Consider the following 24,126-nt stretch of genomic DNA (forward strand, 5'->3'; position numbering starts at 1 on the left):
CCAATGTGTAAAAGGGGCAGATAATATTGTCTCATGTCGATGCTAACCACTGCACCACCATGCCGCCTTTGTGGGGCTGATTAGATATTTGTGTTCACCTGTACCTAATAAAGTGGCCACTGAGTGTAAATGTTTCCTGCCTATTTGCCATTAAACGAGGCCACGTAGCAGCCCAACAGGCAGGACAGACAGTATTGATGAAAGATGATTAAAAACACAAGTGCTGGTCAACAAACTGAAATTTAGCAATCCCTGTCTGACAACAAGTTTGATTCTTGCAGGTCACACAATCTCCACTCTTATGTAAATGTCCTCAAGTTTCCTTTAGTTTAAAGGGGTGTGCAAAAAAGATGAAAAAAAGTCAGCTATAAATGTTCTCAAGTTGTATAAAAAAAATTCTATTTGTTATTGATGTACATATTTGCAGGACGCTTGGTAATCTCACATCCCTGGTAAAATGTCTAAATGTACTGCATGTCTGCAGAGAGAGTGTTGACAGCTGATAGGTTGTGATGTGGCAAGCAGACTGCTCTGTAAGCCCGCCGTGGTTCTCTTACCCTGTGAATCATGCTCATGTGCTCCTCGGAGCTGCTGAAGTTTTTGGCGAGGTCGGAGATGCACAGCGACTCGTGTTGACACGTGTGAACCCATTTCTGGTACTCCGTCGTCCCCGGGATCCTGTCGAAGAAGATCCTGAACGCCTCCCACACAGCCTCCTGACAAACTGACCAAACAAACACATAAACACAGCACAGCCTCTTCGACTTTCAGCACTAAACACACTGTTGCGAGAAGCTCCTCTACACAGTAACAGTCTGTTCTGCACTGCAAATATAAGTGTCAGAAATGAGACAGATTCCAGTTTGGTGCCTGATAGCTGGCTCAGTGTTTCTGAACACTATTTCCAACTGAGATCTGACTGTCAAATTTTGTTTGTTTGTTAGCTGGATATCTTTATAAGTTGCCAATATTTTTGTTCTGGGGAAAGTGTTGTGGTTTTTGCATGTTTATCTCAACCTTCAGTATTTCCAAATGCAGTTTATTTATAAGAATCCCTACAGTCCTACAGAATGTAACTATGACTATGATACATGATATACAATGAAGCCGGTAACATGACGTGCTGCATTAGAAGGCGATACCTGCTACAGTAAACACATAAATCATTATATCATCTTACCATTTGAATAACTGTCTGGTTTGGGGCCAATCTACTCTCAATCAATTGATCAGTATCACTTTATTCTTGCTTTAAAGTCCATTTTAGACAAAGATAAAAGAAAAAAATAGGATGATTAAAGAAAGAGAAAGATAAAAGAAGACAATAGATGAGAAGAAGAAAAAGCTATTTGCATATACACATATCAGTGGAGATAAAAAGCTAATGTGCAGAACAGAATTAAGCTGTCAAAGTTTGTTTTATCATCCCGCAGATGAGAACTCTCTCTGACATTTGCAACACAGAGCAAACTTCAATCCAATAAGGGACATTAACACCATGTGAAACAGCCCTGTGATTCATAAATACTGTGTATATGCAGAGTCAGAAAGCAGTGTCAGATGTAAAGGTTTTGTTTCTGTGGTGAAAAATAAACTCCAGACAGTTGAAACCACACAGCTCGTCACTTTTCTGCGTTGGAGAGTTTTGACAGAAATAGACTTGTAAGAGACAACTTGTGTGGAGGAGGTGAATGAGTCCACGGCTCACTTCATCACTCCCGAGTGGTCACACTGATGGGTCAGCTGGCTCCAGTGTTGATCATGTACCTACAACATCCTGAGGTCAGACCCGGTCTAGCACCTCTGTCACACATCATTTCCTTCCGCTCTCTTCCTCACCGTCACCTGTTTCTACTGTACTCTGATGTGGGCTACATATTTGCCCCCAACATTTTAAACAGCAGATTTTAGCCATTTTAGTCACATGGTGACAGAGCTGCATTGTAAATAGAATTTGGTTTGGCCTATCATTTCATTTTCTTGTCAAAACTTTGTGTGCATGATAGTGACAATATACGCAGAGTCCAAGATGAAATCTTACACTTCTTTGTGTTCTATTTTGTGTTCTTGTCACACATCTGGTTATCCATGGTCAAAGCTCAAGCAGTAAATGTGGTATTTTACTTGTAGTGTTTCTTGGCAAAGGAAAAAGTTTGAGCTTCACCCAATCATGATGAGGTGATGGGAGGATGGTGAGTTTGATTGACTGACGATGTGTTTGATACATCATATAAAATAAAAAGAGAAACTAAATTTTTGTTGTAAGTTACAGAAGTCTCTCTTATTTCTGTCAGATCACCTCAGCCTGTTGCAATGACGCAGATAATTCAGTTAAGACTTGGACTAGGACCTTATGAGATAGCCACAGTGGAGCGGGGGCAGAAAAGCTGGAGAGAGATACAGCAACCGTCCCTGACTGGATTCAAACTGGGTCTTATCCCCTGGACCCCTGCAGAACAAACTTCTGACTCACTGTCACGGCCGAAACACATGGGGTACGGCCGCAATGTGTCACGCAAGCAGAGCGGATTGAGGTTTTTTTGCCTGCTGTACAGACTCTGTCATTGCAGCGTGTGGTTGCTGCCAGCTTCAAAATGTGTGTATTGAGTTTTGCCAAATGTTAATGCAGTTATTTATGCAGGGTTTGGAAACGTAGTCTATACAAACTGGTACTGAATCAATTAACTGGATCGTTTTAACTACAGTATGAATTGATTTGATTTATTTCAATGTGAAATATAAAAACACACACAATGTTGCTCTGCTGCTTCGCACTGCCTCTGACACAATGAGGTATTCACTTTAATCACTTTTAAACAGATTGTACTCGATTTTTACACAATCTTATGTAGTATTTACCTGTTGGTGGGCTGTGGAGCCCTGCGTACAGAAAAATAAATAGACCAGCTACGTTAAATAAATGTTGAGGAGTGCATTGTACAAGCAGGCAAGCACAGCTTCCAGGGTCAATGTAGCAGCTTCAGCTGATTATAATGGATGCTCTCTGTTGCGGGCATGCTGCAGCAGATGTGTCATGCTGGGAACCATGTTGCATATATTTTGGCTGTCAGTTTCATAACGTCATTAACAAACATGGATTTCCATTGGTCAAATGCTAATTTCTGACACGAAATTTAGGGAGAAACACAGGTTAATTACAGTCGTATTTCATGTTGTTTATATTGTTGTACTGAAGTCAAACTAACTGACTAACTCACTATCAAGCTGAGGCTGAAATGTCCAAAATTGTAGTAAATGCTTTAGAAAATGTGATGGATAAATGTGGTTTTGACAGTTAATCAATTCTTCAGTTTGTGCTCCTATTTAAAGGCTCGTAAGTTTTTACATCAATTTCCAACCTGCCAGCAAGCTGTCGGTTTTCAGGCATTTCTGTAACAGTAGACAGCCTTCTCATCACCTGGTGATAAAGTTGTGAGCCATAAATAATTTTGAATGTTTTGAAAACTGTCACTGTTTTTGCATTCACCAGTGCTCCAATATTTGAGTCAGCTGTCAAACCTTTGTAATGCTAGGGATTACAAAACTTTTCTGTTTTCTTTTCTCCAGGGTTTGAATTTCTAAATGTTGGATGTTTGATGTCTGGATGTCCTTGAGTGCAATTTTACAAGTTGGTCTCTGTTGTGCAGCTCAATTACCAACAATGCAATAACTCTAAATCAAACTGAACTTTCTTAATTTTCTTAATCCTACAACACTTGAGCAAGGGAAATCTTCCAAGCATAAGGTAAGAAATCAATCAATCAGAACCTAATGTTTGCTTTGGAAAACTGTAGTTAAATAAATGTTGCGTGTCCCTGTTTAAAATCTGAGGTGTCAGCCCAAGGAGAGCAGATTTATGACAGCTGTTGGTAACCAAGACAACCTGGAAAAACCCAGGAAATAAAAGAAGATGAGCACAACTGTCTGTATTATCACAAAATACTGCTGATATGCCCTTAAGCAAGGCAAGAGTTTGGTGCTTAGGGGCTGTAAAAGACAGCTGTTACACTGGGCAGGTAACAGGCATAAATGTCTCTGTAACTGTATTAAGTCCAGGTGATGGTTGTTGAATCAAGTACCTCTGAGCTGGTAATACGCCTGATGGCTGGCGAGCACTTCATTGATGCTCTCTTGGGGGCAGATTCTCACTCCAGAGTGTAGAAACACAGACCTCCTGGGTCGACGTCTGTCCACTTCGAATCCTGACCCTTCTGTTTGCGTGGACATTTTCAGCAGCTCCGCCAAACGTAGGGAGCCAACAGCCCGGGAGTCTAGCGTGACGCCACCCCCTGGATAAGAAAAAGACAAGAAATGATTCAGGGTCAGACTCACTACAGACCAGATCCTAGTCTGATCCAAATCCTTGGCATTTACTCAGAGCAACAGATGGGTTGTGTTTACTACAGAAGGACAATAATGTAGGCAACATTGAAGACAGTTAAAATTAGATTCAGTGTCATTTTGTGGAATTAGGCAATGCCATCTACTGTGTAAACCCCACCCTTCTGGTACAAAGCACAGCTTCAAACAAAAGTATTTGGTGAATATCATTTGTTCTAAAATCAGTGTTGAAAGCATTGGATCAAAAGCAAATAAAATAGGAGTAAAAATTACACTTTCAATACATAAAAATTTACCAGCCAGCTGCTACAGCCCTGTGTAATGTGTTTTTCTTGATGCATGTAATAAATGTTACATTAAATAAACAGTTATTTCAGCAATCAGCATTTATCAAGTTTAATCAGACCCCAAATGACAGCGTGGTATCACTTCTGTCACCAAGCCTTACTCTGACAAGAATTATCCTGGTCAGAGCAGGCGTTGTGCATTTATATGTAGAGCTGAGAACTGGGTCGATAACAGATTGAGTCTTTTTTTTTTTTTTTAAGCAAAATGCCAAAACACTTCCTTCAGCTTCCCTAGTGTGAGGATTTTCTGTTCTCCCTGCTTCATATAATTGTAAACTGAAAGTTCTGAGGTTTTGAACTGTTGTTAGAACAAAACAAGACATCACAATTTCACACTCCTGGAAACTGAGATGGCCATTTCACATTAACTTCTGACATTTCGTGGACAAAACACAAATCAATTAATTGTTCCAAAATAAAAATGAATGGTACTTTTCCAGCCCCAAGTAAATGGCTCTTTGTTTTTTGTCTTTGTTTGGTTTTAAATATTTTTAAATATTAAAAAACAAGGTAATATTTTTCTTTTATAATGATTGCAGCACTTCCCTTTTTTCTGTGTGTTTCTTTTGTCGCAATTCACCAAACACATTTTAATCTTTTTCCAGCTGAAATACCAAACACTGCTCCTTAAAGCTTTTCAAAAGTTATGATTTGGTGCTTTTTCTTTGTCACACAGGAACTCACCTCCTCTGAACATCAGAATAGCGAGCTCTCTTTGAATCTCTCATTTTATTCTGGTTCTTAATTTGGAGTAATGCTCTAGCCTTACTTTTTAAGTTTTAATCATCAGTTTTCACAATACTTTTTCACCAGGTACTTCATAGTTGTATCATTTAATCTTGCAAAATGTTATTCATTGTTATTGTCTGTATTTTTATTTATACATTTATTTTATGTTGTTTCAATTTTGCTATGTAAAGTACTTTGGGCTACATCTTTGCATGCAAGGTGCTATTGCGCTGAATTGAGTATAAACTAAAAGTTTTGTGGTTTTGGAATAAACAAAAATGAAATGAAACAAGTAAGTTGAATAAGTCATCTTGGGCTGTGGGACATTATTGCAGTCATTTTCTGACATTCAATAGGCAAAATGATTAATCATTTCATCACGTGAATAACTGGTAGATTGATCAATATGAAAATAATTAGTGTCATCAGAGAAGTGCTGTATCACGACAATGACAATGAGGGAATGGTTTGCTATGAAGTTACAGTAGAGGTTAAAAACATGATTGATTGAGATGACGACGAGAAGTGATTTAACTGACACCTGTAATGAATGTTGAACTTTCTGGACCACTGCTGTATAAGTTGCCAAACTATGTCAATAAATCATATAATCTATTAGAAAATAAATAAATATATAAAAGGTTGAACCTTTTAAAAAAACTGGCAGACCATGATAATGAATATGGTGAACAGAATATTCATTTTGTATTAGTTTATTTGGGTCATTAAGTTTAAAGGTTATTAGTATATTTCAGCTATCAATTTTATTACCTCGATTTTTGGTACCATATTTCAAATTAATTAATTTGTGGATAAAGGCAGACTGTGTCAATTACATGGCACATCTGGACAACTCATTTATTTCATTCAGACCGACGAGAAATTCTACATACCAGAAACATTTTCTTGAATCACTCATATCATAATATGCTGTACAAACTGTTCTCAAACAAGGCTACATGTTTTTGATCTTTATTTCTAATTAACTTTGAAGGACTCACAAGCAGGAGCTCATTCTCTCTCCTTTTTTTTTTTATTAACAGAGACGTATCTTAAGTATTTTCCAACATCTCTATGCGGGAGTACCTTGTTTATTGTACCGTGCAGTTTCTTCTGGAAGAACACAATACCCTTCAGATGTACAAGGACATAAAATAAGTTTTAAAAAAAGATTAAAACAGTAAGTTCACTGGTGAAAACTGGCAAAACCACAAGCAGTAAGTTTAATACATTTACAGCAGTCTCAGTGGAAACTGGTGTGACTTCAATTTACATCATTTACTTGATTTTAACTCAGTTTTTAACTTCACTTGAAAACACTTGCATCCAGACTGAGGCCATTAAAATGACTGAACTCTTTTATGTGTCCTTCACTATGTCTCTGTTTTGTGTTATTTGTGGCCATGGGCAGAGTGGAGTTTAGCGTTATATATCTACTTGCCAGGGTTCGGGGGTTCGCTCTCCCTCCAATGCCCACTCGTACTAAAAATAAAAGCACTCACTGTACTTGAAGGGTGCTTGGAATAAATTCATGCACCATAACAACAGTGTACTGTATGTATATGTATTTGATCACACAATCTAGCAGGTATATTTAGGACGGTGTTAGTCAACGTGGGTGCAGCCAGCTTATTGATGCTTTTAGAATAAACATAAGAAATGCTTTAAAGTGAAGGTGAATGTCACAGGCAGGGTGTTTTGTTTTATTTATAATATTATGCGGAGACATTTTAGATTTTGTTATACAGAAAAGTGATAACCTCCTTCTCTTTTGTCGTGTTTATGGCTTTTTTTTCTAACAAATAAGTCTGGAGCGCACTGTAATTCAAATTGTCAAGCTGTCACCAAGCTGGCAATAAATCTACTAAACTGTGCTATTATCCGCTTTCCGTTTTCATTTGCATTGTGGACATGTTTTCACGTATTCGTGGCCCGTCATAAATACGGATTTCTCTTTTGCTGCAGGTTCAGAATAAGCCAAAGACAAAGGATTTACTCAACTTCTTGTTGCTTTATCATGCATTTAAACAGCCTCCTTGTGTCCTGGGGGGAAGTAGTGACAGCGTCCAACACCTTAGTGATTTCACAGCCAAGTACTTATGCAATCGTAATAGGCTTTGCTTTGCATTGTGACCAAGTTTAGTACTTGTACAGATAGTCTTCAAATCCTTGTATCTAACTGCTCTTATCTACTGAGAACTTTATTCTTTTCACAAAGAATAAAAGTGTGAGAGCACGTGACTTCTTTTTTAAGTTGTAAAGGACATGAAGTGTCGAGGCTCAAAGGATTGTGGCTTTGCGAACAAAACAAGGCTTACCTTTAATTCCAGCAGCTTGTGGAGCAAGGACGAACAGCAGTACAAGTCCAAATTCCCACGGCATTGTGGAAGAAGAGTTCCCAAAAATATGCGCGTCAAAGTAAGTCCAGCAGGGTGAGGGGAGGTGGGAGGGGGGGCTGGTGGCGTCCTCTAGCTCAGGTGGAGCTCATGGGTGCAGTTGGGTTGCGGGGTGAGTTTGCATGGAGATGTTGGATCATTTAGGGCCCTGAGAGTCCTGCTGAAACACTCCTAATGAACACTCCAGGATGTGCATCTGATGGAGGCTGGCGTTCCTCTTCTCCACGGGAACAGTGGGACAGTGGGAGCTGTAAGTGTGGCAAGAGTGACGAGGTTAAAAAAGTAGGCACCGTTTCGGGAATAATCTGTTTATCTACTGCTCAGACATAATCCGTCTTTACCCCACGGCCCTCGCAGCACTAGCGTCATCCTGTTAGTGGCTTTCTGGGGGCATCTGTCAGCCCCGGTGACCAGTTTGTTCAGGACACCCGCCTCCCGGCCCACCCTGACACCTGACACTGGTGTTTCCCTGGTGTTTTTATTCTTAGCAAGCAGAGAATGTGGCCTCACACTCCATTGAAACCAATAAAACTCACATTATTCGACAGCGTTGACAGCTCCTGTAAACTGCAAGGCTTGTACTTATCCAGTAAAGTAACATCCTCATCTCACCACCAGTCTGACAGTCCATACTGGTCTGGGTTGTCCTTACAAGCACACCACCCTGGCGGCACGTGCGTTCAGACTAAAGCTGACCAGGCCATTTATATCTTTACCTATTGTTATACCTGCTGGTTTTAAATTTTTGTGGTATCTTCAAGGTTCAGGTCATTGCTTTCACTAATCTGTCATTTTTTTGTTATTTTAATTGTCATTGTTTAAAAAAGGTTTTAAATTTATAAAGGCTATGGGTATAATCCTGTTATGTTTTGCTGCAGAGGCTGTCACGACACACTGTGACACTGCAGTCTGGCTCTTAGTAATAAATAAATACTTAAATCCTCTGTTGACCGTACTTTCATGCTTTTGTTAGAAATCCCATAAGTCCAAAAGCTTATGCCATCTCAGGCTTCAAGTCCCAGAGGAAGCTTTAGACAAAACATGTTTGTTACAGAAGTAAAGAAACCTTTAAGATAAATCCAGCTCTTGAAGTATGTGCAAAAAAATGTATTGTTTAGTTTCAAGATTAGTTTGAGATCAGTAGGAAGCTCTACAGGTATGCACAAGGTAAATGTAACTACATAATATACATACTTGTACATTGTTGAATACTTTAAAAGTTTATACACAAAGTTTTGTTCTTATATTTTGATGATGTATTTTATTTTATGTGCAGTCATATTTTTCTCTTTTAACTTCTACCTAAAAACAACCAGTATCTTATGATTTATATGTGTACATGTCCCAGCTGGCCAAATAAAACTGCTTAGTTTTCTAATTAATATTCTTTGTTTATTTATTGCTTCTACTGTTTGTTTAATTTCATATTCTAAGATAAAATAAACCTTTTTGACCCCCTGGGCAATTTGGTAATTGCAGCATCACAAAGACAAAAATTAGTAGAGATACATAGAGAAAGTAAAAGAAAGTTTACTTTAATTTCTTTTGTATAAGCAAATTATTTCCTTTTTCTGCAGCAAATGCCTAAATTACAATAATTTTCATTATTTCTTAATTTGCTAGTAACGAATAAATAATGAATAGCAATTCATTTAGTTTTGTTCAACAGTCCAAAATCTAAAAATACTTATTTTACTTGAATATCATAGAAGACTAAACAAGCTAATATTTGTGGTTGAGAAGATGAAAACAGATTGTTTGGTGTGCAATGATTCTAGCAATCGATTATCAAAATAGCTAGTTTTCTGTAATTTTCTGTAATTAAATGCAGTTTGCAGATTACCTATAACACTATTTGTACATTTAACCTGTATAGCTCTACAACAAGATGAACCAAACAATCTAAAACTTTGAAATACTTCACATTTTTTCACATCTCAACATGCACTCAGACCCAGAGGAGGATGATGAAATGTGATGGAAGTTTAAGGTCTGAGGGGCCAGTGTGTCTCTTTGAGGATTTGAAGTAGAAATAAGACTGTGGATTTACTCTCTTCACAAGAGGACACACCACTGGGTGCCTCTCTTGTTGCTTTCCACAGAGAAAGTGGACATTCTATTGCTAGTGTTATTGGTTTTTCTGTGTTTTTTGATACCCTGAGACTCTGTGAAGTGAAGATGAACACCACCAAGCCCCCTTCTTGATCTGAACAAGCAGGGGAAAGTTGAAGGCATTAACTTATTGTAGGTCAGCTGAAGCTCAGACATCACCAAGTTTGGCCATAGCAAAAGAAGATTAGAAATTGCTTTTAATCTCTAATCCAGTGGCGGGTTGTCTGTCCAAAGCTGTCCTGTTTGTTTTACTCCCTCCTGCGTTGAACAGCAGCAGCAGCAGTTCTAGTATTAGTAGTAGAAGTTGTTGTTGTAGCAGTAGGATTAGTTGAAACAGCAGTCGTAAAAGTTACTAGCCGCACTAGCTGCAGGTGGTTGTGTCACTACTAGTGATAGCAGCAGTAGTTGTGGTAGTATCTGAACTAGGTGCAGCAGCAGCAGCAGCAGCAGCACCCATGGTAGTAGTAGTAGGAGCAGTTAAAAATGTAGGCCTATTAAAATTAGCAGACCTTGCTGTAGGGAGTCTGCTAATGTTAGCAGCACCATATGAACCAAAAGTGGTAGCAGTACTTACACAAGTAGGTGTACTAGTTGTATTTGGTATGTGCAGCAGCAGCAGCAGCAAAAATGTTTGTATTGGTTGTAGTAGTATTACTGCTAGTAGTCGCAGCCAAAGCAGGAGCAGCAGAAGCAGTAGTAAGTGTTAGCAGTAACATTTTTAGTCATAGTAGGAGTGGTAGTAATACTAGAGGCACAGTAGTTGTGGTGGTGGTAGTAGTCGTAATAGTAGTAGTAATAACCGCAGACGTAGCAGAACTTCCAGTGATAGGAGTAACACTGGTTGTATTAGTAGTAGTGGTGGAAATACTAAATGCAGTAGCTCTTGTGGTACAGTGCAGACTTCTTACTATTGTTGAAGTAGAAGTATTAGTAATAGCAGCAGCCTTATTAGTAATATTAACAGTAGTGGTGATAGTGCACTCTACAATAGTAGTTGTAGTTCTGGTAGTAGAAATAGCAGTGGTAGTAGTATTTGCCATAGTATAGTAGTTCTGATAGTAGAACTAGCCGTACTTTAGGTAGAGGCAGGGTGCAGCAGTAGTTTTAGCAGTCAGAAATCACTTAAGCATTATGGGTCTTTTTGGTACTTTTACAAAATGTGGTTCTTCATACTGTTCTTTAGTGTTTGTGGCTATCTAAAGACATGTTTCCTGTTTTTTTTTGTTTGTTTGTTTTTTCGAAAACAAAGTAGCCCTAATTAAAATTGGAAGTTCTATGACTTAAATATTGTCTAAAATGTATGTAAAGCAATTACACCCCAAAATTCAAATCAATCACTTCAGATAAATTAAAAATTAATTACTCAACTTTTTCTTCACATCAGTCTTAGTTATACTTTTGGTTTTTGTGCTTTGTCATGCATCTGGGGGTTCTTTATGGTATAATTAGTAGTACATTTATTATAGTTATGGTCCCTTGTGATGCATTGTTCAGTACTCTTTGGAGCTTTGTCTACAATAAGTTTTGTGGTACTTAATGGTGCATTAAGGTCTTGGTTCTTAGTGATAACACTTCCCTTTTGGCATTGTCTGCCAATCTCTCCTCTCTCTCCCTCTCAGCTGTTTTATCTTACAAAGCAGAAAACCTCTTATGGACACACTAAATCTGTCTTTGGTTATCTAATATTAAATTAAATAAAGCATTTTAAAAATCTGCTGTCTGGGCTCAAACTACAACACTTTGACATTTGATTAAATACTTAAAAATTCACAGCTGATAGCCACAAAGGCATTTGACACAGTGGAAATGAAAAGGAAGTGATATATATCTGACGTTGCAGGTAGTTTAATAAAATGAGCAAATTCATTTAGTATTCAAATGGACGTCCCCTGTGCTCCCTGCTGGGATGAAACATATTTGGACACATTAAGTCTCAATATCAAGCTCAAGGGCTCAATGGGGAAATCAAACCTGTAAACTTTGTTTACATTGCATTTATTAGCTTTAAAAAAAAACAATACTTCTGTTTTCCCAGTTTTCCCTATTTGTCAACAGAGCACCTATATGCAGGTGAAATGACTATGAGGGCTTTTCTCCCGGTGGATCGTACTATGTTGAAATCCATGAGAATGACAGATAATCCAGTTAATTTAGTCTGTCAAGCCTCTCTGTTTAACCTTTCACCGCTAAAAATAATCCTTCTGACACCCCCGCAGCCGTCTCCTCCGGCAACAACACAGGTTACAAGACAAAATCCTGTTTCTGAACTCAAACTGCTGTGGATCAAGTATGTGTATTTACAGAATAATCCATTTGCAATACATTCTTAAGATAAAACTAATTTCAAACTTAATAAATCAGTACTGACTGATTATTTTTTACTTTTTTTTTTAAACACATTTTTTAGCTTTACACAGGACATTGGCAATGATATGGCAACATGCTTCTCAATGAGTGAACGTGTACTTCCAATGTTTTCATTTTTTACTTTTTAAAATGTTTTTGGTTTGATTTGTTCATTTTTTAGTGGGATGTATAAAATGCTAATTATCATTTAAAATTTCATACCTTTAAACATTCTCGTATGTGATTTTTTTTCTTTAAAAAGTAAAAATGCAAATAATATTGTGAGGATGTTGACATAATGCAGTGTAAGCAACCGAAAAATCAAACTTGTGTGCTCTTGTGACCATATATATTATAAAAAGTTATTAAAAGTTTAGAATGAAATATGGTGTAACATTGCGATTAGTTTTGGGGGAAATTTTGTTATATTTTTGCGAGGGTTTTTTTGTCATTTTCTCATGAACAAACCCCAATGCATTTACAAATACTGATAGCCTAAATAAAGTCTAAACATCCCCTCGTATTAATTCTTAAAGAGGACTGCGCAGCCTTGGTGGATGTACAGTAGGTGATCTCTCTGGATCCTACTTTGTAGTTTCATAATCTTTTGCTGTATTTTTAGTTACTATTGGTGAAAATAAAAGAAAACAGCACCCGAAGTTAGATGACAAACTAGACAGTCCGATTGGGAGGGGTTGTGCATTGTTTTCGTCTGTTTCAGCATATGGCATCATATGTGGAGTCCTGCTGTCCTCTCACCATGTGAGTCAGTATATTCTGTTTTATCTGCCATTTTAACTCTGCAGCAACAAAACCAAGAGACAACTTCCTTCACATTCAGTAGACGTTGCGAAGATGAAGTTGTTTGACAAATCCTTTTTCCTTTTCAGGTTCCATGACCTTGGGTGAGGAGAATCAGAACGCTGCTCCTTCCTCTTGTGGCCATGTTGAAAATACTTTATATAAAAGTCAAAACCATGTTTGCAAAGCCCGCAGCTCCGATGCCTCGGGGTTCGTGCAGAAACAGAGGACTTCAATAGGCTCAGCTGTTACAGAAGCTGCTTACGTTTCCTCTGCTGCAATGAGGATCCTGCCATGATGGATATCATATATGCCAAGGCTGCTGAATGACCCTTTTAACAATAGTTGCTGATTTTCAGTGATAAACACCCAGTTTTTAAATACCTAATAATGGAAAACTGTCAGGGTTGTCAAATCAACTCAATCACAGTGTAATTGAGACTAAGCACCCTATCATTAGCACATAATTTGTAATTTATACACACACACATATTTACAGTTTAAAGTGATAAGCTTGACAATAAATTGCCCTCAGGTCTTATCTGCACACTTGGAGGGAGCCAGAAGCACAGAGAGCATTAACCTGACAGATCAACAGTCAGACCAAAATGAATTCTGCAGAGAGAGTAAACACAGAGCCAAAGGCCTGTTTACATGACTGCCACTGCAAAAAATCACTTTGTGTGCTGAGCCCAACACCAGCCACACACTCCCAACTGTCACTGAGGCATGACACCTCTGAACAGAGGTGGGAAGATACTAAAATCAAAAACACTTTGTGCTTTAGATGAGTATTCCCATTTTAAAAGACTCTGTACTTTGCCTCAAGCAAATCTCAGAGGAAAATACTGAACTTTTTTACTCGCTGACTGAAGGGTGGAGTTACAGTAGATTTAGATTTTGTTTTGTTGTGAGGTAGGAAATTATTCAGTATAAATAAAATGTATTAGTTCTTACTGAGATCATATTTTTATGGCATGAGTATTGTGTGTTATTGTTTTACACGAGTCAGTTTCAATGGTTTATGGTTATAAAAAAAAAATTAAAAAGAAACTAAATCAGTTAATTTAGTCTGATGTAAAGCATAACTGCCCACATTTTACATAGGATTTCCCATACATCTGTCATAGAATGATATGCTGTAGATACCGGGGCATTATTCTTATGATATCATGCTATGGGTTGGGAAATATGGATTATGGATGTTTAATGAGTGTAGGGTTTGACTAGGCTGTCATCTGCTAATGAATTGATCTTGAGACAAAATGACTAAGTATCTGACTGGCTTACTGCCTCCACTAAATTATTTTTCAGGGGGAAACTCCTCTGAATAATTTGCTCATTGTCCACAATCACCCAATACAACCAGAGACATTAGAGGGTTAATCTATTTCAATTATCTGCCAGAATATATCATCGTGTTATGATACTGCAGGGCTTCCCACAGTCTTCAGTAACGGAGGTCAGCCACCTTGCCTGAAATACAGACCACCTCCGCTAGGCCTATATAATAATAATTAACATAAAATCTATATTAGCTTTCAAGGAAAAGGAGCAGAGGTGCTACTTGACAACAAAATTGGACACATCTAATGACTGTGGTTATTATTTAGGCTGTCATTTGGAGAAATTGAACATGAAGCAAGAGAAGCTTACCGCCTCTGCTAAACAGTTTAGTAGCGGACAATCCAGTCCTTCTGAAAAATAATTTTAAAAAGTCAGGGATATTAAAGGGAAATTTTGGTTTATTTCAACCTGTCTCCTATCGTCCTAAATTTGTTTCAAGTGACTAGTGGCATAAAAATAATAGTTAGCATGTTAGTCGTTAGCCTAGATACAGCCGGGGGGCATAGTAGCATCAGACCTGTTAAAACGTAAGTGAACGGCCATACTTCAAATGCAAAGTTAGTCCACTAAACAAGCTTTTTTTCCACAAAGACCGCCTCATATCGTTAGGATAAATGTCAGAGAACATATAGAAAACGACATGTAAATGAGTTGTCTTACCTTACCGGTGTGCTGCCATGTTTGTTTACCATCTAGCTCTGCTTTCCAAAGCGTGGCCGAAATATATCTCGCGAGCTCTAGATAAAGCCCAGCTGGATACTACTCCAGGTGGAGGTGTCTCATCCTCGGTCACATCCAGACCTTGAAAATAAGCCTGCAACCGGTCCCATTCCTTGCAACAGAGGCATTCCTCTTCTGTGGGCATTGGGGCACAGCATTCACAGGTACACCACCAATCTCCAGAGCTACACAGCCTTGCAGCAGCCATTCCTCCTCTCTCGTCCTCTACCTATTGCGCCTCTCTCTCTCTCCTCCTCCATTCTTCAATTTCACGAAGCTCTTCGTCAGTGTATTCTGGCTCAAATAAATAAGGGCAGCCATCAGACTCTGCAAAATCAAATTCCTCCTCCGCAAAGTCGAAGTCTGGCAAAAAGTGAGCCATTATTCTATAAATCTTTCATAAAATAAATGAATGAACTTTTCAGGCTACTGTCTGGTTCTGCCTTGCAGCTGCTGCTGCTTGTTATCGTGAGATTTCAGGCATGGTATGAGATCGCTGCTTGTTCTCGCGATATTTTGGCTGTGCTTTGGAAAGCAGAGCTAAATGGGTTTGATGGCCGCCCTTATTTATTTAGACTCACAAGTCAGTCTTTAGACGCTTTGCTTAACTTAAGACTGATGACTTTCTCCCTGATTTTGTGTTTAGATGGGTGGATACAATTTCAGAGTTTAAAAAAACTCCCTACGTTGCAGAACCAATAGTAAATCTGCAGTGCGGTCCTTCGGTGGCTTGCTGAACTCTTGTGCTTGTAAACACAGTCCCACTAGAAACACGTGTAGCAGTACAAAATGGCTCAGCCGCACTCGCAGAAAACGCTGTCAAAGTTAGTGGATGTTTGTCGTGTTTGCGGCGACACATTCTCGCCAACTAAAAGAAACAAACATAATCTTTTACAAGGCCATGACTCATCCGTCCGACCGGACTATAGAGGGAATCGCCTTGTTGTTTACAAATACTTCCGGGTAGAAAACCAGCAGAGCTTTTAGCTATATATATATATATATATATATATATATATATATATATATATATATATATATATCACATATTTCACATCACTGTATCACCGTTTGGACTAATCCGATGTTCGTAAAGTCTATAAACACAATGACTGAACAAACATTACTATTTCTTAGCCGTTAGCGGTGTCTGTAATAGGTAATAACTCATTAAGCGGTCCGTGAAAAAAATATTTTTTCCAGCGGATATCTTAGTTACAACATGATTGAGCTAGCAAAGCAGTTTTGTGTTGCTATGTGTGGTATTTGTTCAGTTCAGTTTTGTTAAAAGCCTCCCATTGTCGGATACGACATGAAACTACTCCGGTTCGCTCAATAATGTTGTAACTAAGACATCCGCTGGAAAAAATATATTCTTCACGGATGAGCACACGTTTGATAAAACGGAGTTAACTCTCTCGGCATTCATTTTCAAACGAGAAAAGGGGAAGCGCACATTTCCGAAAAGGCATGTCCTTTTCAAAAATGCAAGAGGCGTTGCTTTGTTACCGGCCGTTTTCGCCGGTGTGTTAAAAACACTTTAGAAAGGATTGTCCCCAGATCAGAAGGCGGAGATCTCTGATTGTCTGGTGGCAAGACTATTATTTATTTGAGCCAGAATACACTGACGAAGAGCTTTGTGAAATTGAAGAACGGAGGAGGAGAGAGAGAGAGAGAGAGGCGCAACAGGTAGAGAGGACGAGAGAGGAGGAATGGCTGCCACAAGGCTGCGTAGCTCTGGAGATTGGTGGTGTACCTGTGAATGCTGTGCCCCAATGCCCACAGAAGAGGAATGCCTCTGTTGCAAGGAATGGGACCAGTTGCAGCCTTATTTTCAAGGTCTGGATGTGACCGAGGACGACACACCTCCACCTGGAGTAGTATCCAGCTGGGCTTTATCTAGAGCTCGCGAGATATATTTCGGCCGCGCTTTGGAAAGCAGAGCTAGATGGTAAACAAACATGGCAGCACACCGGTAAGGTAAAAATAATAGTTAGCATGTTAGCCGTTAGCCTAGATACAGCCGGGGGGCATAGTAGCATCAGACCTGTTAAAACATAAGTGAACGGGCATACTTCACATGTCGAGGAGGTGTGTCGTTTTCTATATGTTCTCTTACATTTATCCTAACGATATGAGGCGGTCTTTGTGGAAAAAAGCTTGTTTAGTGGACTAACTTTGCACTTGAAGTATGCCCGTTCACTTACATTTTAACAGGTCTGACGCTACTATGCCCCCCGGCTGTATCTAGGCTAATGGCTAACATGCTAACTATTATTTTTATGTCACTAGTCACTTGAAACAAATTTAGGATGATAGGAGACAGGTTGAAATAAACCGAAATTTCCCTTTAAGAAGAGATGGATAATTTGTTATAAAGGGTATTTCAAAATTGAAAAGTTTCATAACTCACAGTCTGATGGCTTATTACATTTTAGAAATTATCTCAAGAGTTTCAGAGACTGTACTGTTTTACTATCACAATTTTTTTTTCACTGCAAAACTTTCCTTTGGGATAATGCTATTGAAAAATATTTCAGTCCAAGTCCTTCATCCACCGCCTGACTTGTAATATGCAAATTTTGTCTAAACAGAAGAACAGTTGAACAGGAAAACTCTGTCTCAACCACTCTGTCAGTGGGCACCATTAAAGCAACAAATGACCCAACAGACCTGCTAATGAGTCTCTTTTCATTACGACCAAATTAGGGCTGATTTAGTAGTTTGTTAAGTATGATAAATGGACACAGAGCATTGGTGATTACTTGTGTAATGAGATAATGTGCTCTTGCTGATTTCCTGCCCTCTGTGGGACGATATTCATACCAAAAAGAGGATGGTGAGCTGCAGCTTGTCCTGCAGCATCAAACCGTTTCCTCTGGATGATTCTCTGTATGGAAGTTTTATAAAAATCCTCTGTCATCCTTACATCATCTTAACAGCACTCTGAAAGACTTTGGCTTTTGTTGTCAACCAACCCTGATATATAAAAAGTCTTTTCTGCAGTCAGCCACTGAAAGAACTGGGAAAAAAAGCATTGTGATTGTTGTATGAGGAAGGTCGCCTTGGCTCTTGAAACGTTGACATTTGGGAGGAAGGTTTTAATTGTCAAGATGTCTTGATATCTGACAGCCCATGTGAAGAGGAAACTTGCATTATATTGTGTGAAAAAAAAATCTTGGATATTTTGAAGGCCAGCACAGATACGAAGGGTTGAAGAACGAAGCTGCTGAAATTTAAAATTTGGTGCCAGTGTGGACTGAAAACCTGACTATGTCTATGTGAATTAATTCAACTTAAAGCAGCTGTGCAGAACTTTTTACCATTTATAAAACTGTCCCTAGTTCGTATAACCCCCCCTTGAAGATCCGCATATTTATTTGAACCCAACAGCTACAAAAAAGCCTTTCTCTATATGGCTATTTAGCGTAGCCTTGCTCGGGTCGGACACACGGCGGAAGTCAGCAAACCAGAATACGGCATCCGAGGCGGAAATGATTCTGCTTGCCCGCAGCGGCGATTAAACCACAGAAGAAGAAGAAGGAGCCGTGTTTACAGTGTTCTTCGAGTAAGCCGTACGCAACGGGCATTGCTGAACACATAACACCTAACAGTTTTACCAGAGATGTATCTATGAGGACTTGGTTGTACTTTTGATGTCATGGCGGATAACGAAGGAGCATCATCTAAAATTATCTGTGACTGTGACCATGAACACAAATATACAGCAGGCAGTTGTCCTCAGTTTATAAGAAATTCAGAGCTACACCAGAACATTTATGAACAGGTCTTACTTTACTACTAATTTGTGTGTAACGTTAGCATGTTAGCATGTTTCCACTAATTACTTGGACTGACCTAACGTTAGTAGCGTAAGCTTTGCAAGCGAAGGCTGCAGATAACAGCTTTGATGTGTTAGGATTATGTTATGTCTTCACTGTGTATCTTCGCATAAAAGAATACTCTGACGATTTGGGAGTTATGCCCTTTCTCTATCATTTTCATATTGACACAACATGATCGATATCTTTTTTGTGTCTGTACATCCAGTGGCTGGGCCTCAGTGGTTAGCACTGCGCTTATAGGGGGTCAGCACGTCCTGCGCTGTGATCCGCAGAGGGATACACCGGTGAGCAGGCACAGATGTAGCTTGTAAATAAAACTCAGCTGTTTATTTAGCCTAGCAATATCTCGGGACTATAGTAGCTGCAATGGACGACTTTGAACGCGATCCAGAGCCATACCTGCTTGAGCTGGAGTACACAGATGAGGAACTCCATGTGTTTAATGCTGAGCGGGCGAGAAGAGAGGCTGAATCCTCCGCTCCCATTTTGTTGCACGGAATGGGACTCGGTGCTACCATCGTTGGGGAGATAGGCTATATCATCAGGAGGAAAAGCGCCGCAGAGAGTGCATCACAAGGAGTGAAAACTTTGCAGCAATCACTAATCCTGGCATGATTGAAACTTTTTTTCATGTTCCTAAGATGAACTGGAAAAAACGCCCAGGCCTGCAGGAGCTGATGGACAGCTTTCAGTCGGGTGAGTAATATCGTCCGTGTCGTCTCTTTGCTTGCTTTTACCAAGTGACCTAGCGTACCTGTCCCAGAGCCAGCTGCAGCTGTTGCTCACCGGTGTATCCCTCTGCGCAAGATGTACTGACCCCCTACAAGTGCCAAGATATCCATCATGTTGTCTCAATATGAAAATGATAGAGAAAGGGCGTAACTCCCAAATCGTCGGAGTATTCTTTTCACGTAATAATGCGGACTCAGCAGATAACTTGTTAACTGTTTATTCCTCCTTACACCGAACGTACACGGCTGCTTCTCATTGTTTCCAGTAGCACAACAACGGTTACTACATTACCCAGAATAACTTGAGGCTCACACTACTACGGTAGCCTTAGTAGCTCAAAATATACAACAGATTAGATTCGATCAGAACAGAAACACGACAGGAGAATTTACTGAGTAATTTTGCTGTTTCCACTAATTACTTGGACTGACCTGACGTTAGTTAATCCTCTCGCTCTCCAAAACAAATGCATGCAGTAATTGCCGGCTGCAGTCGGAATTTTATGACACCAGGCTGTGGGTGTCATACCACTTCGACCAAAGGGGCGCTATAATCAAAGAAAACGTAAAGTTCCGCACAGCTGCTTTAAACCAAGGAAAATGTCTCCTTTTTAACTCTCAGAGTTTGCATCTTTACACCAAAATCTGCAATATATATCTGGTGCAGCAACACACCACTTCTAAAATATAAAGATCTGTTGCTTTTTTGTGCTTTACACAGTTCCAAATTGAATTTTAAGGTTTTGGACTATTGGTCAGACAGAAAGAAACTTTTGAATATGTCCCCTGTCAGAACTCGTGATGGATTTTTTTTAATACTATTTTTTAACATTTAATTTGAAACCAATGGACAACCCTAAATGACCCTTAGTAGAAGTAGCAGCATCACCACAGTATGAACATACTCCATTTAGCAGCAAATGTACTTTAAGCATCAGAAGTAAATGATGCAGAGAGGCTACTGTCAGTGTTATCACTCACATAAGGATTTGACAAAAAGTTATACATTTATTAATTTCACAGCAGTCCTAGTGAGTAGCCATTTTATTTTTCAGAGCGTTCTCAATGCAAATAAAAATACTAATTTAAACCATAATTCTTTTATTAGTTTTGATTTAGGAGATGAACAGAGTTGACATGTTATGGTTGAGACACACTCAATAGGAATATTATTTAATGTATTTATCATAAAACAGAAAGCTTACCAGCCATTGAGCAGCACTCCCATCTTTTTTGGGAACCAGGGATCTGAGACATGAGCCCTTATGATATGAGCCAACTCCTCTTATGCCTGATTAAATTATGTTTTTGTAGAAATCTTATGGAGTTGACAAAAATATGGAACACATTTTTAAAGGGCCAACATTTTCACTAAATACATAAATACATAAATCTATTTTAAAACAAATATGATTATAGAACTACACTTTACGGTGATGTTATCAGTACATGTCTGGGGAAAGGGGTGTTTTCCTCTTATAATTTTGGTGATTAAATCCCTGACTGTGGGTATTATGAATCATATTTTATGAACTTTTTGTTAGCAAAATCTTTAATGTGGTGAAGTGAAAAATACATTTTTTTCTCTGAAATGTAGTTAAGCACAAGTATTAAGTAGCATAAAAATAAAATACTCAAGTAAAGTACCTCAAATTGTTTCTTTCATTGTGTTACATTAGCCTACTGCAAAGAGTGATAACATTCAAGCCCCTGCCTAGCACGATCTAGGCCGAACTGTTCCGATTTATCTCGATCCGACCCGAACCGTTTGGAACCAGCCCGGTCAAGGCCGAACTATTCCGATTCAGCCCGAAAAATTAGCTAGTATATTTTCTCACAGAAGCCAACGTTTTTACGTCAATACCTTATCTGTCTGTCTGTCTATCTCTCAGTAACACAAATATTAAGGGTACACTGGTCCCATTGTGCGAGAGAAAAACATCCTACCTTTTCCACAAACTCACGTTATTACCTCCTGTTGACACATTAGCTGGTGTTTTAAGTTAGCAAAGTAATGTTGACGACACAGGAGTTAACATAAACAGGCAGCTCAAGCTATTTGTAATAAAACGCCCATAGATATATATACGTAGATGCCGCATTCAACGGTCCTCCTCATTGGAGCTGTGGTGTGATTGAACTGTTGAGCATACCGCTGCTGTGAACTGATGAGTTGCAGCTGTGGCTGATTGTGTGGGCTGGACTCTAAGACTGAAAAGCAGAGCACCATTGATTGTCTGTGTGTCTGGGGAGCGACCTGTTGCATGTGCGGCTGCGTTCATCCTGGGAGGGAGGGTGTCGTTCGCGGCTGGTATTGCCGCCGGCGACGAAGACAGCTGAGTAGGTTTAACCGTTCCTGAGTTAGGAGGGGAGGCCTGCGCCTCCTTTAGATAGTTAGGGCCGGGTTGATAGGAGCGTTAGCCGCCAGCCGCTCTCCAGCTTAGCTGCCGCCTCCAGCACGCCGCTGTTGGCGTTACCTGCTGCTCCTGCTTCAGTGGGCATCTCTTCCTCTTTCGTTGTGCCGTCCGACGAAGCCGTGGTTCCCCCGGGGAGTTGGACGGTGCCACAAGCTTAGACCCCGGGGGGTCTCGACGGTCACGCAAGTTACGTCGGCTCTTTTTATTAATTGTTAGGAATTATTATTGTATTTTTTTATGTTGTGGTAGGCCTATTTATACATATTGTTTGTGTGAGGGTACAGGGGAGAGAACGGGAGGGATCTAGACAGGCGGGGGCACTTTAGTTGGTTGCACCTGCGTCAGAGGGTAACTCACTGTGTGTTGTGTTGGTTGCAGTGCATTCCCAGTTTGTAGTGATTGCTCTCAGTGATGTGTGTCTCGCATCTCTTATTTGTGTGCGGAAGTTGAAGTGTGTTATACATCTTGTGGGATGGTGTGCATTGCCTTTCTTTAATAGTGATGTGCACCCTTTTTCTTGGGATGTAGTCTAGCTCCAGTTTTCCCTGCCAGTATAATGGTCCAGGCCCTCTGTGTCTGCTTCAGGCCCCCACACTTTTAACTCAAAGCTCTTTGATTGCGTTATCGAAATAAAGATTGTTATTGTATCTGGTACCTCCTAGTTGAGTGTTGTTCTTGGGCATCTGACAAGTTTCTCCATAAATACCTACATTTATTACAGAGCGATACGTCAACGCGGCCGCCATCTTGCCCAGGTGGAGCCGCGCTGCCTAATGCATGTATGTCTATTGAGGCAGGAGATTATTTATGATTAAAATCATCATTACTCGCTGAATTCTCAACCGATTTTCATGCGGTTTGGTTTGTTACAATTGTCAGACATGTAGTTATGATACAGGATACTTGGTTAAATAAAAAAATGCAGTTGTTCATACCAAAATATTTGATCTTATCTAGATAAAGTAACAGTAATAGTTCTACAACACATTTAGACTAAACTTTCCCCATGTAATAAATATTCTTTTTCTTACTAGATGTACAATGCCCACCATGATGTCATTTAATTATTAATTTTGACTATAAATGTTTATTCACATTTCACACAATGTGCAAAAAATAGTGTATCAGCAGGGTTGTGCCAAGCTGCAGTGTAGTTACACATTCTGATTAACAAATGTTGGTTTTGTACAAGTGAAAATAAATGACTTAGAGCTGCATGTTTACACAAAATTTTGCTTTAATCTCATATGTATAACACCCATAGACTGTATAAAATAACACCACAGTGCTCATGGGAGCCTAGGCCTAGGCAAGATGGCGGCGGTACTGACGCATCCCACAAGTCAGGGTGCGGCATCTATATGTATATATATCTACGTAAAACGCCAGCCAACCACCACCTCCATTGTTTGACATTTCCTCAGTGATAAAACACAGAGATAAACTAACAAGTTAACTCATTAAATTACTTAAATGACTCACCATTTTGCTTTGAGAAGAGTCATGGTGGCAAGAATTAAGTTATTAAACGTCCTTGAAATCTTCGCCAAACGGCTAACGTTAAATCCACAAAGAAGAGAAACTTCCAGAACTTGACTGATGGCACTGCTAAATGTCTCTCTTTACATATTTCACCCTTCGAAATAACCTAACGTTATCCATGACAAGGTAACCAACACTCACAGGTGAGTTAATAGATAAAGTGAATTAGTGAGGCGCCACCTGTTGGCCGGTTGGTCGCACTGCAGGTGCATGTATTTAATTATTCAGCGGCGTGTGTGTTTGCATTTTAATTAATTCATCATTCTGATTTTATTTTTTTTTTAGTAAATATTATTTTTAGTAGGCTACAAATGTTCAGACCTCAGATACTTTACAAGGTCATACTTTTAAAAGCCATATTGTCACCACCCATGTCCCAATGAGACATTTTTACCTTTGTAAAAATGGGTCTTTGTGGCAAGATGTTCAAAACAAGTTAAGGAAAATACACA

The 24,126-nt window shown here is 39.3% G+C and overlaps 1 protein-coding gene across 1 annotated transcript in view; it reads right to left on the bottom strand.

The window, feature by feature from the left end:
• LOC125897526 (interphotoreceptor matrix proteoglycan 2-like) overlaps window positions 1-23,794 on the bottom strand; it is a 70,083-nt gene extending 46,289 nt beyond the window's left edge. The window contains exons 1-4 of the mRNA XM_049590922.1: window positions 23,615-23,794; window positions 7,736-8,061; window positions 4,080-4,289; window positions 558-724 (exon numbers count right to left, since the gene is read on the bottom strand). Coding sequence (XP_049446879.1) covers window positions 558-724; window positions 4,080-4,289; window positions 7,736-7,799 — 441 coding nt within the window. The 5' untranslated portion in view covers window positions 7,800-8,061; window positions 23,615-23,794. The remainder of the gene's footprint in view (window positions 1-557; window positions 725-4,079; window positions 4,290-7,735; window positions 8,062-23,614) is intronic.
• Between the last annotated feature and the right edge of the window lie 332 nt (window positions 23,795-24,126).

The sequence above is a fragment of the Epinephelus fuscoguttatus genome, linkage group LG11 (genome assembly GCF_011397635.1).
Source record: "Epinephelus fuscoguttatus linkage group LG11, E.fuscoguttatus.final_Chr_v1".
Taxonomy (NCBI): Eukaryota; Metazoa; Chordata; class Actinopteri; order Perciformes; family Serranidae; genus Epinephelus; species Epinephelus fuscoguttatus.